We start from the raw sequence: 17,641 nt of genomic DNA on the forward strand, positions 1-17,641 counted from the left end.
AACCACTCCAGGTGACTAAAGGGTATAACCAGGTTTGAGTGTCACTGAGGTAAAGCAAAAGGGGAAAAACCAGGCAAGGCACCTTATTTCTTTATCTCACTCGATTTTACTCTCAGCTGTCAGGTTTCTTATCATAAATAAAAATTTTCTGCCAAAAACAAATTGGAATCATGGAGAGCGCAGTGATTTAGGTGCCCTGGAACAACAAGAAGTTCAAGATTTTGACACAGAATGTGAAACAACCAGCCTTGAACCAGCCTCATGCATGGAGTAGCTATCTTGGCACACACCTTCAGAAGCCCACACATCCCATGATGTTCCAGGAAAGTCTTGGTTTCAGAGACTCTGTCCCACTGAGCTCACAAATCACCAAAATATTTTAGGAAGGAGAGGAACTGAGAGTGGGCAGGCATAAGAGAGAAGTCTTGTGTTTCACTAGACACCAATTTATAGTTTTTTAGATTTTGAACCATGTACCTGGGTTAAATGTTTTAATAATCCAGTAAGTATAAAACTTTGGCTTCCAAATTACATCTCACAGAAGTAGCTTGTACACTGAGTAGGAGCTCATGAATTTACAGCGTGATGGCTCTGGCTCTGATCCTGATATGCCAGATAACTAAACTGTTAAAGGCTCGTTCTATTGCTTTGAGCATTTCTTTTCATTCTTACACAACTAGGGAGAGATGTAGAATGTGATCTCACACCCTTAGGATTTTATAATCTTCTATGTACTCAGTTCAGTGGGTGAGGGAATGAATTTAGAGTCAAACAGCTTTATGCTCAGATTCTGTTTCTAACAATAATTAAATATGAGTCCTTGTTCTTGTACTTAAACTCCGTAAACCTTAGCTTGTTCACAAATAAAATGGGGATAAAAAGTATAACCCAAGAGGGCTATTATAAAGACTGAATAAGATATAATACAGCAAGTACTGAGTCCAGTACCAAGCACACAGTAATCCTAATCCAGAAGTGCATCCCTAAGGATGCAACAGGTCCAGTGGTCAAAGATTTGCTTTGAGAAATTCCAGAAGTCTGATCGCTCAGTGGTAGCCAGATCTAGGAGAGGAATGTACTGGCATGGGTCCACATTCACACAATTACAGCTCATGTTCTGGTGCAAGCCCAATTCTAGTTTGATCTCTACCCTGGATTTCTTTTGGTAGCACACAATACTGTCCAGACAGAAATCACAACAACCTGTGCCTCTCCGTCCTGGGGCTGCCATTTTGCAGGGACAGTTAAAAGCTGAGTGCTGAAGGACAAGAAGGAGCAGCCAACAGGGAACCAGTCCACTGCACCTGGCTTGGATACATACTTGTGAAATCTCCATGCTTTGGAAGGCAGTATATCCGCTTTGGTACAAAAAGCTAGGAAAACAACTTTCTTAAAAATAAACAGATTCCCAAGAGATCAATGGTCTTGAAAAATTCCTCTGAGATTCTCACAGGCCCAGGATATAAACAGTAAGCAACTTTTCGGCTAACAATCGCTAATTCACAGGGCCTCCAAATATAACACATGCCCATACACCACAACTCATACACATCCCTGAAGAGTTGCAGTGGTTCTGAAAATGAGGCAAAGCACACACATTTCATTACTACAGCAGGACCACCTGAGTAGTCTCCCACCGCTGAGTCCTCCACACGTGGCTGAGCCCCAGGCCCTGTCCCAGACACGTGGGCCACAGCAACCCTGCCCTCTCAGAGATCCCAGGAACTCACAGAGAATCTTCTTCCTCCTAAAAACAGCCCTCTTGCACATGGCTGAACATAGGAGAATTTCCCTATAGATTATGATTAGGAAGAAATGGAATTTTAAAACATCCTTCATTATTAGTTTGGGTGTATTTCTTTTTCTTTCCTGATGTGCAAGCATGAAATTAGCTATCTACTGTTTGAAAGGCATTGTGCAAAATACTGTAAGGAAACAAAGTAACTGGACACAGAACTGCCTTCCCAACCATTATGCTCTAATAGGGGAGATAAGATTTGCACAGAAAAAGTCAATACAAGGTGATAATGGTAATAATAATAATGATAATAATCATACTTCGTTATTAAGTCCTTACTCTGGGCCGGGCACTTTACATGCACACACACTTCCCAATAACCTTGTGAAAGAGTTGCTGTCCCTGCTTTACAGGGCAAACAGAGTCTTCCAAGACCTAGAAAATTTTTGTCAGGTTTCTAGTTAACAGCTGAACTAAAAGTCCATTAACCACACACATGGTGGCCTCTAGGACATAAGAATGGTGTATTATATTTCACACCGTTTCTCAAAGTCAGATACCTCAACAATATTTGTAATTTTTCAATGTAATCTAGATTAAGAGTATCCTACTCAGCCTTGGGAATGGACACATAACAAAAGACCTGAGTCCCCCACAGAACCAGGACACTCTCCAGTGTCTGAGACAAAACTCGCTGTCCCACGGACAGCCACGAAGGGAACTTAGCAGAGGCAAGAGTAAAGCGCATCATCTGCACAGTCCAATCTTCCACACACCAGCCCTGGGTCTTGACTATTTTCACATTATATGAAATAACAACATTCTCCCCCTCCCCCTTCAAGCCGTGTTCTACTCTCCTCTCAATCTCCTTCCTAAATATTCTTGGCCAAGCAGCTTTCTTTCTCCTTGTGGCCACGGGGGCTGAGTTCAGATTCTGCCTATTCACTTACTGCTCAGCCGTTCCCAGACCTCAATGTCACAGATACCCGTAATCAAGAGATTCTTATCCTGGTGCAACTTTCTGACACATCGGTCTCGTTATTGGATTTGACATGAAGCCTGACTGGTTTACTTATACTTAGGATAAGGCCCAACACCCATGAACATTTCATATAAACCATCAGTTGAAATTAATATAGTAATTAAGATTACATTGTATGGAATTTATCATTATCATTTCAACAAATGGAGTACAATTTTAAAAACCAGAATTTGGGAAGAACCTAAATGGTGGTCCTGGTAACGAACCAAAACGTTCCTGCACTCAAACAAATGTAGAATACACAGTTGTCACTGTTTAATTTAAGAATGAGTCTCATACATCATTGAAATGTGTATGTTAGTGTTTTAAAAATTCTTCTAGTTAACAACTGAACTAAATTCTTAGAAATTAGAAATTAGATTCTTAGAAAAATAACCCTGTAATCCCTCACTCCCTAGTATAAAAGTATTATTTTATAGAACTTTCTAGACATCTGTCAACTTCACATTTAACGAACTTAACATACTTAACATTACAGAGTGTGTACAAGTGTTCTCTTTTCCCCCATCCCATGTTGCGTTGTTTCCAGAACCATATTTTACTAACCATGTTTGTTTCCCTACATATTTAGGATGACAGAAAGTTTTTGCTAGTGCAAATGTTACCAAACTGGGTTGCACGTATAACATTCCCAATATTTTAGATGCCTCACCTGGATTAGATGCTCAGAAAAGAGATTACTCTGTCAGATGATTTAAACACCTTTAAATCTCCAGATGGGACCAGCTTATAAAGGCATTGCCTTTGTTGTGTTGCTATCTTTCAGATTCTCGCAAATTCTCAGAGGCTTTGTTGCAGGGGGGCCATCTGTTTTATAGATTCCTCTAAAGCCAGCGCCCTGCTCTGAGTCAGCACAGGAGATCCGGCAATCGCACTCACCTTCCCCTCTCCCACTGCCCTTTTGCCTGCTGTGCTGTAAGGGCAGCACCTCTAGTGACTCGATGCCGGACCTCTCCAGAATGTTCACTTCCACCGTCAGCCTCCCCACCAGTTGCTGGGGACGCACGCTGATGACGTGCTCGTACTTCCCCAGCCGCCTCTGCAAGAGCTCTTCGTAACTGAGGAGGAAGGCCGCTTTGTCTTTGCTGGGAATCACGACAGAGGCTCTGAACATATCAGTCCCCTTCTCCCTATAAGGAAAATAAAAGGGAACACAGGGTCGGTCAGAGAAAGCCAGGTTCCCTCAAATGCCCTCAGGGTCCTGGCCATTCTCTCAAGAGAATCCCTAGAAGAAAAGCTAGTGTTGGGAAGAGAACCAAAGGCCTGCACTAAAGGAAGGTTACAAAGTTTCAAAGAATACTGAAGAGTACAGAATTCAACTGTTCTTTCCTACCTCTCCTGTAGTCAGGCTTGAGGGAGCCAAGGGGGAAAGGGAATATTGAAATAGGTGAACATCTGGAAAAGAGATTTTGGGGACTGGGGGTCTGGGTGGCTCAGTGGGTTAAAGCCTCTGCCTTCGGCTCAGGTCATGATCCCAGGGTCCTGGGATCGAGCTCCACATCGGGCTCTCCACTCCTTGGAGAGCCTGCTTTCTCCTCTCTCTCTCTGCCTGCCTCTCTGCCTACTTGTGATCTCTGTCTGTCAAATAAATAAATAAAATCTTTAAAAAAAGAGAGAGAGAGAGTTTTGGGGTCAAGATATAAATTACATTCTTCTTTTTACAAGAATGGTCAAGTGAGCCTGACATCTGATGTCATTTTAAAATAGCTAAAACCTTAGGTTTTTATAGGTGGTAAAGTTTGGTAGATATGGCTAGGGATAAGGACGAAGAATAAAGGATTGCAAAGCATATACAAATATAAGCCATTCCAAACATTTTCAGGGTTTTGAAGGTTCTCTGATTTAAGATGGCAGACTGACCATAAAAGGAACAGGATAGTAAAGGATTAAACCCAGGCAATGAGTGGTAGGGGCAACCATCAGTGCATACAGCACTTCAAAACATTTTTGGAAGATGGGGAATAGAGCAAGAACTCTACAGCTCAGACTATGGATCAAGATACAGAATATCAGAGAGATGGAAATCTCGGGCTCAGCATAAGATGTGAGCGGGAAGGGCACCAAACACAGGAAGGAGACCTCCAAGTCCATATATGAATGAGTGACTAAGATGACAGACTTCCTACACTCCTCTTTCCCAGTTCTAAAAAGAGACACAACTATTAAGATGGAAAAGCTTCGCTGAGAGCTGGGAAGAATGACTGAAGAAAGACTGACACTTGAATCCATTATTGTAAACTCTCAAAACATCAGGTAGAGGACACACAGAAAAAGAGTGGTATTAGACGACATTAGATGTACCACTAGCAACACTGGATATTATGACACTAGGGGCAATGTCTTCAAAGTTGAGATGAAAAATTATTCTCAATCTTAAACTCGATGTGCTGTCAAAATATTAATCAAGGTCTCAGAAAGTTTGCCTCTCATACATCCATTCTGGGGAAGTTACTTCAGAATATACTCCAGCAAAGTTAAAGTGAAAAAAGAAAGAGGAAGATATGGAATATAAGGAATAGTAAAAGCAACCCAGAAGAAAATGAAAAGAAGTCCCAGGGTAAACATTGATGACAAGGCTGCAAAGTAATGACAGTAATCTATGGACCTGGAGACACCATTCTTCCATAACTGACAGCTCCGAAATCAGGATGTGCCTCCCAATCAATGATGCCTTCTAACTGCTGTTGGCAATAACATGGATGTCGCTGCTTATAGATCTGTCATAGTAATTCATTTAGTCACCATTTCAAAAGAGTTATTTGTCTTGCTAGATGTTAATAGTGACAAATTAAGGTTTTTTTAAAGATTTTATTTATTTATTTGACAGACAGAGATCACAAGTAGGCAGAGAGGCAGGCAGAGAGAGAGGAGGAAGCAGGCTCCCCGCTGAGCAGAGAGCCCGATGTGGGGCTCGATCGCAGGACCCTGAGATCATGACCTGAGCTGAAGGCAAAGACTTAACCCACTGAGCCACCCAGGCGCCCTGACAAATTAAGGTTCACCTCATTAGAAAAAAGAAAGATAGCTAAAAAGTCCAGGAAAAACAAATGCATATGTTGTGATCCAACTAAACTAAACTGTGGCATAATTATGAATGACTTATGAATTGTAATGAAACATAATCCTCATAAGATTCATCTAATAAAGACCACTTAGGACCCACCTGCCGTCCAGCAAAGCTGGGTTTCAATAAACTGCTGCAGTAAGGGAAATTACACACCAAAGGCATCATGGAGAGAGAATCTGGCCAAACAAAGGTGTATAGGATTGGGAGAAAAATGGAGTGCAGATAAAGTTAAATGAAGCAATGATTGGAGGTTCGAAACAAAGCAGGGCCGTGTATAAAGTGGTTAGTATCACCCTGGACTGAGAAACAAAGTCAAGGTTCTGTTCTTAGGAACTACAAAGTTAAGATAAATGTCAACTTTTGTGGCCAACAATGCCTTATCTGAAGCTGTAGACCTTGGCTGCTTTTTGTATCAAAGTAAACCTATGATTCACATCTTCCAGGCAAGAATGAGATATTCCATTCTTGTGAATAAGATTTCCAACAGCAAAGTTTTTGACAGTCTATGATTTTAAATAACAAACTTTCTCAAAACTACATCCTTTTATTAACGAACAAAAACAGGCTCACATGTTCACACCAACTTATCTGGATAACAGAATCATTTTTCTTCAAAGGAAACAGATCACTTTACTTCAAATGGGCTGACAGAGAGGGAAATAGAATCTTAGTATACCAAGTGGCTCTGCAGTTAATGACTTTCATGTAATCATTAAAGCTCAAATACCAGTCATTGGTTTTCAATGTTTAGATTCAAGTTATAGACAAAACAAAGAAAATATACACCATTAGAGACTAAGATTTAAATGTTGGTAATTCTGACAGTGCAAAAGTAAATGATCATGTAGAAGAAGATGGGTACTGGAAATGGAAAAGGAAACGTAGGGTTTCAGTGAAGGAGTGGAAATTTAAGATAGGTCTAGTCTAAGATGGTGTAACACGGCTTACACGGACGAAAGAAGAGAAAAGAATGTGAAAATGTGGAATGCGGAGGGAAGGTGGGAGTGTCCTACGTATGCTAAATCCTCTTCCTTCCTGGCAGAAAATCAACAGATAATGTCTGATGTTTATTAAGAATTTAAAAAAAAAAAAAAAAAACTAGCCTACCTTAAGCTTTAGAGTTAGGGAAGTCGCTACAAAAAGAAATTACAGAAAATATTAGAAGTGGATATTTCTAGGAAGTGAGTTCTGGGGATTCAGAGTGATAAAATGTTCCTTTTCACGATAAACCTTTTCCTGCTATATTGTTAACTGTATATATTTAATTATCGACTCTATGGTAATAATAAGAAGCAGATAAATCCTTGAAGGAAGGGAAGAAAAAAACAGTTGGCAAAGGAGTAAGAAATGAGGCCCTTTGCTCAAGTGGATTTTAATTCCTTAACTCAGTGGCACTTACCCATTATCTTCTGATGTTTTATTCCTTTTCTCTTTCACCTTATCACCATTTTTCTTTTCTCTCCCTGTGATTTCTCCCTGATACACCTTGTCTCCTATGAGCCTGAAACACAAGAGACAGCTATGTTACCAACTTGCAGTTCCAAGACAAATTCAAACGTGGATCTCATAACCATGACAACCCTAGAAAATATTTTTATGTGACTCTTGGATGTCCAGAAAGAATGCATTCCAGACCAAGACACTACCCTTGAATCATTCATTTCATTCTAGGGCAATTTTAAAACAGGTCCAAATAGTCGGGCTTGACCCATGGTGCCTCTGGGATTCTCCAGGAGGACATCAGATCTGTTCGAATCTCCATGAAGATTCACCAGCTTGAATCTTGCCCAGACCCCAAATGAAACCCCCCAATCCACCCTTCTTTGCACGTCTTTACCTCCTAGTTCAGAAGAAAAGGAGAAATAGTTTATTTTGTATATCATATGGATCATGCTATCTCATCATTCAGACCTCAACTTAAACACTGCCCCTTCTGAACTACCTCCCTGATTTCTCCCCGTCTAGACAAGCTCCTCTCGGTGCTACTTGCCATCTTTAAGCACTCGCTACCGTCTGAAATTATCTCATCTATTGATTTGTTTACTTACTTATTATTTTTCCCCACTGCAATTTCTGTAGCTGAGCAACACTGTCTTTTTCACAGAAATACACTGATCACTTGGAAGGGCTCCTGGCTCAGAGCGGGCACTCATTTGTCGGGGGGAAGAAGAGAAAGCGGAAAAGAAGAGGAATGGGAGATAGGAAGAGAACAGAAACAGAACCAAGGACGAGACTGTGGAAAGCAAGGAAGAAGGAAGAAGTGATGACGGGGAGAGAGAAAGGGAAGAAGGAAGGAGAGAGCGAACGAGGGAGTCGGCCCTCTGAGCCCCACGCCATCTGCTGGGAGAAATTCTCACGCCCCCAGGCCCTGGAGCTCACGTCCTCTCGGGCTCACCCTGGCTACCCCACGCGGACTTCGCCATTCCAGGGTCTCTGACCAGAGTGTCGCTTACATAGTGAAGTTGGTGATGAAAGCTGCGGCTGGAATCTGCAACTGAAATTCGATTTCCTGGTCCTCGGAAGCTCTATTCAGCATTCTACAGGACACGGTAGTGAAGGCATAACGAGAAATAATGGTAGACTTCACTGAGAATTCCGTCATCAGGGGTTTGGTTTTCTGTTGGAATTAAAGCACGCGGTATTTTCAGTGACATGGGAACGTGCAAATCAATCATTCTGGGGTAGGGGTGAAGCTCCGTTTTCATCAGAGAGATCATCTTCAACTTGGCAGCCTTTGGCATATGATTCTTTTCTTCTTTGTCTTGCCCTCGCTTTCTGCCTCACCACTCTCTCCACTCATAAAACAACTATGGTTGGACAACCAGCTCATGAGAGAGAAGCATATCTTTTAACTTAACTTAAACAAAGGGACACGGTGAAGATTTCCTATTTAACAGAGAATACACACTGTTGAAGTAGTTTAATGAAGTATTGGAATTTTTAGAAGTCAAGTATGTGAAGTATGTAATGCTTTTCTGTTATAAAATTTTCGATCACATTTACAGGATCATAAAATTGATGAAGACATCAGGGCATACCTATTTCCAAATCAAATTCAATACCCACTTAGAGAAGCTAGATTCCAGAGCTTTCCCGTGGAGACCACAATCACATTATTGGAAAGTGGGAATCGATACTGAGTTCAAGACAGTATTTGGGGTATTAGAAGCCAGAAAAAGGAAAGTGTATGCTAATTAAATTTATCCCGAAGCCTCTGACAAGAGCAGTTGCTACATGGAGCAGATTTAAAAGCAGGTTAAAAGTTTTCAGTGTATTTCTAGCCTTCACAACAGCGCTCCATTGGAGGGCACTGAAAGCAGATGCTGAAGAAGGAAGGAAGCATTAATGAGTAAAGCAACCAAAGCAGTTCTCTAACTCCAAGAACTGGCTGAACAAGTTACAGGCACAGACTGAACATTTGTGACCCTCGTCCTCTCCCCCCCAACACCACCAACAAATTCATGTGGTAAAGCCCTAACCGCCTTCCACCATGTGACGGTACTTGGGGATGGGCCTTTGGCGGTTGAGTAGGGTTTGATGAGGTCACGAGGGTCTTCCTGATGGGGTGAGTGTCCCACCAGAGGAGACACGAAAGAGCTTGCTCTCGTTCTCCACGAGGACATGGAGAAAAGGTCACACAAGTGAGAATGTGGCCTTCTATAAAAGCTAGGAAGAGTCTGCACCAAAAAATGAACCCTGCCAGATACTGATCTTGGACTTTGCAGTTTCCAGAACAGTGAGAAAATAAATTTCTGCTGTTTATGTCTATGGTATTTTGTTATGGCAGCCCGAGCAGATTAAGAGAAGGCATTATCTCCTTATGGACTTGGACACACATTCAGGGTACATGTTCTTTATTCCCATTTCAAACATGAGAAGAAGTCAAGCTTGTAAGTTTACATATTGGCCCATTAACAGTGATGGAGAAGAGACTGAACTCGATCCCACCTGTCCCAGAGCCCACACTCACCACCATGGGGCTAGTTGTCTCGGCGGATCCGTCTTTCTATCTCTGGGTCCTCAAACCCCGGCACAGTCTTCAGCACTCTACAGGCTCTCAATAAATGCTGAAGAGAGCCACGTTACTCCAATAGGATTCTACTTTCCCTACGGGACGTGACCTACCTAGTCAACGTTTCTCTTGACTTGCGTCTGCTCTCTGAATTTCTTTCCAGCCCTAAGCTAGTTTTCAAAATAAATATAAGATGATGCCCTGCTGGTATCAAGGCATATTGCTTCTGTGACACCCAGAGGGACTCTAACACCCCATTCTAAGAGTTTCACAGTGTGTCATTCTATTTAAACGTATTTAAATGTTGGAGTCAAACCATACCACCTTTCACAGCAAACCACTGAAACTGGACAGATACTTTATACAACATGTTAGAGAGGTAGGGTTGAGTCCCCTACAGTACAAAGCACATCTGAGAACACACGTGAACAGACTCAAGATGGGAAACTGCACAGAGCAAGGCCAGAATGGGCCAGCACTGGACACAGAGGTCAAGGGATTATTCATCTTTGTGGCTGAACTTTTGGTCTTGGTGACTCGAAAGGATAAAAACAAAAGGCAACAGGCTCAGGAAAAATGTTAAGAGAATGTGTATCTTTCTTGGAAAGTTGGAGAAAGACAAGCACAAAGTTTCCGTAAAGTGGTGATCAAGCAGGACAAAAAAAATCTAAACATATTTGAAAGATTTCTTCACCTGCGAGAGGAAAAGAGGTTCTCCGATTTGGTCTGAGAAGGAATTACATCAAAGCAGCGGTTCTCAAGAGTGGTCCCAAGACTGGCAACATGAGCATCACCCGGAAATCTGTTAAAAATGCAGAATTTCAAACTCCATCCCAGACTTGCAGAATGAGAAACGCAGGGAGTGGGCCAGAAATCTGTATTTTAATAAGGTATCCTGATGCCCAAGTCTGATAACCACTGTTTTAAAGTAACAAAAGGAGGTGGACCTCTTCATATTTCTCCATCTCTAAGTTAAGAGGGCTTGAATCAATCAATAAAATTATGTCTGCCTTTAGATCCAAGAAGCTAAGGTAAAGCCTAAAGTAAGGAATGAAATGGGCTTTTAGGAAACTATTCTGGAATTTAGAAATTGATTGTAAATAGTCTCCACACAAATCTAGTCTCCTTGGGACAATATCTGTCTCTCCAGAAGTGACTCAGATTAAAAAGAGATTCTGTGTTGCATCACCACTTCCTCATATCAGGGAGATCATATGATAGTTGTCTTTCTCTGCTTGACTTATTTCGCTAAGCATGATACGCTCTAGTTCCATCCATGTTGTCGCAAATGGCAAGATTTCATTTCTTTTGATGGCTGTATAGTATTCCATTGTGGATGGGATTGGGAGGGAGACAAACCATAAGTGACTCTTAATCTTACAAAACAAACTGAGGGTTGCTGGGGGGAGGGGGGTTGGGAGAAGGGGGGGTGGGGTTATGGACATTGGGGAGGGTATGTGCTTTGGTGAGTGCTGTGAAGTGTGTAAACCTGGCGATTCACAGACCTGTACCCCTGGGGATAAAAATATATGTTTATAAAAAATAAAAAAGTAAAACATTAAAAAAAAGAGAGAGATTCTAGATGTGGATTAACCAAAGTCTTCTGTTAAATGATCTCATTAAATATATATATACCACATTTCAGGGTGCCTGGGTAGCTCAGTTGGTTAAGCGTCTGACTCTTGATTTCAGCTCGGGTCATGACCAAGTCCAATTTGTGGGATAGAGCCCCTCATTAGGCTCTGTGTTGAGCTTGGAGCCTATTTAAGATTCTCTCTCCCTCTGCCACACCCCCTACTTGGGCACATGCTCAAGCTTTCTCTAATATAAATAAATAAACCTTTAATATATATAGATTTTTTAAACACACACACACACACACTCCAGTAAAGACAATGAAGATAAGGAGGTTGAAGAAGGTGGTAATGATAATGACCTTAAGAGCACAATAACCCATTGGGGATTTTTAAATTAAAATTTGTGTCTCCTCATCTTTCCCAAATGGAACCTTGAGATAAATTAAAGCATAAATTGAGATGCAGTGTTTTACTTTTACTCATGTTTCCCTGGAAGCAGGTTTTCTTCCTAAATTATCCATGTTTCAACATATTCTCTTATCTCCAATATCCTTATATTCTTAAATATGTGAATTTGTGAAGGGTTTCAATACCACAGCACACAACTCTAATTTCTATAGATGCACTGGGTAAAAAGGAGCCAATGCTAAAAAAGAAAGAAAGAAAGAAAGAAAAATCTCTTGAACTGAGAAAATTGTTAATTACCATCCACCACTTTATTTAAAATGTAAGCCAATTTTTAAAAAATATCAAGTAACATATGCACATGGTAAAAACTTCAAATTACACGAAAACCAAAGGAAACACAATGGTCTCCCTCCTGCCCTAGATCTACAGCTCCGTTCCCCAGAGGCAATACTTAAACTAACAGGTTTTGGTATTATCCTCCCATAAATACGTGCTGTGTTGATTTGCTCTAATTTCATCTAATGATACAGTGTGTCATCCTTTTGTATCTGTGCACATCCCAATCACCTCATGCTGCATAACCACTCTAAAACTGAGTGCTTTAACAACAGCAATCATGGCATTTTCTCTTGCGGCTTCTGTGGTCAGGAATTCTAGAAAGACTTGGCTTGGGAGGGGGTGTGCAGTCAGAAGGTGGCTGAGCTGGAAGAGTGAGCTGCTGAGGCATCTCAATGCTGGCTGACATTTCTCTATCTCTTGTTGTCCCAGGACCCCTCTACATGGTCCTTCCACATGGTCAAGGTCAGGCGAACTCACAGCATGGACTACCTCACACATTAGTCCGACTGATGACTGGAGGCTAGAGGCTCCATGTGTGCACATTTCCCAACATCGAGGAGGAAGCTCTATCCCCTTTCATGCCCTAACCTTGAAAGTCACATGGCATCATTTCCACCATACTCTCCTGGGCAAGAGAGTTGTAAAAGTACATTCGATTTCAAAGGCAGAGGGTCCAGACCCTATCTCAATGGGAGGAGTAGAATATCAAAGTGCCACTATCTTTGAAAAATGCAATCTGCCACTGTACAAACAAATCCCTCTCATTCTTCTTTTAATAGATGCACAGTACTTTCTTTTTATAGATGCTCTATATTTTAATTAACCAGTCCCCTATCATCCATCAAAGTTTATAATTATTTTTCCAGATTGTTTGCCCCTGCCCTCTGATTCAGCTACACCAGGGGTTGACAAACTAGCCACACAATTTTGTAAATAAAGTTTTACTAGAACATAAGTCATTTACGCCCATTCATCTGCATATTGTCTGTGACGACTTCCATGCTACAAAATAGAGCAGTTGTATAGTTTTGTAATTGTGACAAGCTATACAGCCTTGCAAAGCTTGAAGTACTTACTATCTACCCCTTTAAGTAAAAGTTTGCTGATCCCTTCACAATTTAAACAGATAAAACCCTGGTATCATTTACGTTGCTTTACTGATTGGTATATTTTAGGAGGAAATCTCAAATTATAGAGACCGCAGACATTTTTATTTGACTTGCACAATCTTTTAAAATTTTTCATCTAGGGGACAACATTTAAAAGTTGGAAAATTCACATGAAAGTCCATAATGCCCATTTGTCTTGGAACGGATAGTGGGGGCAACTCTGGCTGCCCATTCCCTCGTGACCATGAGCTGCTGGCACTAATTAATGATGGCTGCCACTCTAGACCAGACCCATGTCCTATGCCCCCAGCCCCTCACACCTGCCAATCCCAACTACCTCATGACATGAGGGCTGAGAGTGAGCAGCCATTTTCACTGTTTTTACTAGATTTTTTTCCTTATTCCAATCCTATTCTGCTCATCGATGTCCTCTGTTCTACTAGATTAAAAGTGGTCTCAATCTATACACCTATGGTCAGAGCAGTATTATTCACAGTAGCCAAAATATAGAAGCAACCTGTGTCCATTGATAGATGGAGGGATAAACAAAATGTGGCTTATATGTATAATGGAATATTGCTCAAAAACAGGAAGGAACTTCTGACACACGCTACAACATAGATGAATTTTTTAAAGATTTATTTATTTTAGAGAGAGCTGTCACAAGTAGGGGGAGGGCAGAGAGAGAGGGAGAGAGAGAGAATCTCAAGCACACTCTGCACTGACTACAGAGCCCAGCGCAGGGCTTGATCCCACAACCAGTAGATCATGACCTGAGCTGAGACCAAGAGTCAGATGCTTAACTGACTGAGCCACTCAGGTGCCCCAACATGGATGAATTTTGAAGACATTAAGCTAAGGGAAATAAATCAGTCACCAAAGGACAAATACTATATGGCTCCATTTTTATGAAATAGCTATCAGGTAATCAAATTCATTGACACAGAAAGGAGAATGGTCATTGACAGGGTCTGGGAGTAGGAGGAATGGGCGTTTAGTGTTTAATGGGTACAGAGTTTCAGTTTTGCAAAATGAAGACAGTTCTGGAGATGGATGGTGGTGATGTTTGTATTCGGTGTGAATGTACTTAATACCGCTACACAGGACACTTTACAGTGATTTTAAAAGGTAACTTTTATGTTGTGTGTATTTTAATATAATCATGAAAAAATTGAACAAAATTTTTTTGATGACCACAGATTCTTTGCTTTTCTTGCCGCTGAGAGGTGGAGTTGAATTCATTGAATCTTTGACTCTGGGCCACAGTGACCTACTGCTTTCTTCCTTTACATAAAGGTAGAGGGACAGTTGGGAAAAGAATTTAGCAAGTCCCCAGCTCAGAGGAGCACAGGGCACAACTGCACCTGCCTGCCACTCCAAATGAAATCTAGCTCCATCAGTAGATGATCCTTGCCCAACCCTGTTCTGACAATAATTTGGAATGTTCTTCACTTGGTGAAGAATCAAGAGTGGTGAACAATCATCACTCTGTGACGTCATGCTGACTTGTCCTTCCTCATGACATAACTGTCAATTATCATTTCATTAAACTTAAAATTAAAATGCGAAATTAGAAGACACCTGACAAAAACACTAAGATGAACCGTTACGGTAATTTTTTTGGCCTCAAATTAAGATCATGGATATGGTTGAAATTTTCCACAGTATTACATCAAAAATAGGACACATAGTTTATGGGCCCAAGAGACAGACTGAGAAAAGTTTCAAGAAACTATTTGGGTTTTATTGCTTCTGCCCAGTTACTGTTTTCCCACAGGAGTCCCCACTGTTCCTTAAGCCTTGTAGCCCTTGCCCTACTGGATAGCGCTCTCAGCCTAGAAGCTACTAAAGCCACTTATGTGCACAGCTACCCCACACCCAAGCTGCTCATCCCTTCCCCTGCCCCTCTGAGACCATACACAAGAGCAGGAGCCATGAATTATACCTTTTATTTATTTATTTTTTGCCCATGGCTGTCAGCATAGAGTAAAACTCGAAACCATTTATGGAATTGAATTTTAAAATCTTGAACAATGAAAGAAAAATACACATTCTCCCAACAGAAATAGTAATTAACTCGAATGTATTAACCACTACTCTAGATTAAATCCCATGAAGGACTGGGAATACTACCTGTGGATCCTTCTCTCAAGGCACTTAGGATCACCATGGGAAGAAAGGGCAAAAAATAGAAAGCAACATGGGAAGATACAGAGAGATGTACCTATTCACTCACTGCCTGGAAGACCTTCCAGAATTCAGAAGAAAGAGAAATCAGTGAGGTCTGTAAAAGTAAGAAAAGGTTTTAAAATAGACATAGAATTTGTTTGTGGTGAAGGAGTGCAAAAGAACATTCTAAAAACACAAAAGGCATAGAAGCAGGAAGGAGTCTTACTTAGCACATTCCTGGAACAAAGAATCGAACAGTTTAATTAGAAAGACGGGTGCATTGTGAGAACACTGGACAGGTACACAGGACTGTCAGGAAACCGACATGCCCAAGCCAGGGACAGAACCTGGAAAGGCAGAGATTCGTGAAAATGTCATAAAAACAAGGATATAAAACAGTTGCTTCAGTTTTTCCCAATGCACAGTTCTTAAAAATCCAACATGCTTTCCATATTTATAGTTAACTCATTATTTCATTTGGGGATGTCAACTGGAAAATCGGAGGCAAAATCAAGTCTTCCTGTGACAAAACAGTTTCTTCATTATTTTTCCTACAAAGGCTCAACAGATGGAAAAGCAGTTTGAGGCAGGGAGTGTTTTAATTAGCTGCTCAAGGGACCAAAGCCTTCTGTGTGACTCATGCGAGTCACTTAACATCAAGCCACCCAGAGGATGTCCTGAATTACCCAAGATGCCATCTGGAAATTAACTGAGCAATGTTTGGTCAGAACCAGGACTCTTCCCAGAAGATTAACCCTTTGTTGTCTTATTCTGGTCTAACGGTTCTCTAGTGACCATTAAAAGAAATCACTTTGGAGATGGCAGAGACCCTTAGAAACCTCATAACTCAGCATCCCCTCACTTTATAGCAGAGAAGGCTGGCACTGGGCTGTTGGTGGACCCTGGGTCCAGAGACCTTCACTGTACCTGCTTGTCTCTCATTTTTGAGAAAAGCTACCCAGCCCATGTTGTTGCTACATGAAGCAGAACACTTTCAGACAAGGCACCTCCCTAGGGACTGTGTTTGCCACCCGGGTGACACAATTTCACTTCCTCGTAGACAGAGGGTGGCATTAGCTCTGAATTGCCATTTGTGCTAATACATTCTACTGAGCAACCTTTCACTATGATCAGAGGAAAGGAAAAAAAATGCAATTATCACCTTTACATAGAGAAAGAAACCCTACTCTATACACCTCGTATATAATTTTTATAATTTATATATTTATATATATTTATATAAATAAATTTATATATTTTTATATATTTTTTATACTTATATAAATATATAATTATACATAAATTACAAGAGAGAAACAAGAGAGAAACCACGATGGCTGGAGTCGCAACCAAAGCGACAGACACATACGTAGCCCCCAGTGAGATAACAACACCCAGCACCGTGCAGGCTGACTGTATTTTCTATCTACTTGTCGCTCTGGCGTTTGGAGCCTTGCTCTTCAAGAGACTGTCCTTCCCAGGGCAAGCTAATCCCTAAAGACAGCAAACTCCTCCTGTGTGAGCCCACCTGTCCAGAGCCCACACTCCCAGCCGCCTCCTTGGTGAACCTCCCAGACACCAAGGCAAGGTTCCCCTTTCCCCAAGTCACCCCAGAGCTAGATCCCGGACAACCAGAAACCAGCACGGTGCTTCCTGTTCCTAGGGACCTATGAGTGTAAAGTTCCTCCTTTGTGATGAGCAGTTCCAGGTCTCCATGTCTTACCATAACTGCTTAAAACATACTCCAAGTACAGATTTTAGAACACCTCCTATGAAGAAGATGCCAAGACCTGCTCCTGCCCCTGAGAGGTTAAGCGATGACAGTGAAAACCGGGTCACTCTCTGTCAAGGACCACGCTACTCAGATACAAAGATACCGCCTGCTTCTTCAAATACAAATTTTCTTGGTGTCTGTGTTGCCAAAGAGTGTCATAAAAAGGGTATCCAGTTAATTCAAAAGAAAATCAAGCAATCCCTGTGGTTCGTGAGTTGGCAGTGATAGGAGAGGAACAGCTGTTGCCGTCCACATTCTATTCATTAGTTAGAGAACATCTGGAGACCTTCAAATTAGTGTGGACAGCTAGAACATAAAACATAAGGAGATTCCCAGGATAAACTGAAGCTACAGAGGCTGACCACAGTCAGATCACACAAGGCCTTACATGTCCTTGGAATCTATC

The 17,641-nt window shown here is 41.4% G+C and overlaps 1 protein-coding gene across 1 annotated transcript in view; it reads right to left on the minus strand.

Moving 5' to 3' along the window:
• ITIH5 (inter-alpha-trypsin inhibitor heavy chain 5) overlaps positions 1-17,641 on the minus strand; it is a 72,710-nt gene that overhangs the window by 43,073 nt on the left and 11,996 nt on the right. The window contains exons 3-5 of the mRNA XM_059404055.1: positions 8,301-8,464; positions 7,247-7,348; positions 3,660-3,910 (exon numbers count right to left, since the gene is read on the minus strand). Of these exons, the coding sequence (XP_059260038.1) occupies positions 3,660-3,910; positions 7,247-7,348; positions 8,301-8,464 (517 nt within the window). The remainder of the gene's footprint in view (positions 1-3,659; positions 3,911-7,246; positions 7,349-8,300; positions 8,465-17,641) is intronic.

This window comes from Mustela nigripes, chromosome 6 (genome assembly GCF_022355385.1).
Source record: "Mustela nigripes isolate SB6536 chromosome 6, MUSNIG.SB6536, whole genome shotgun sequence".
NCBI lineage: Eukaryota > Metazoa > Chordata > Mammalia > Carnivora > Mustelidae > Mustela > Mustela nigripes.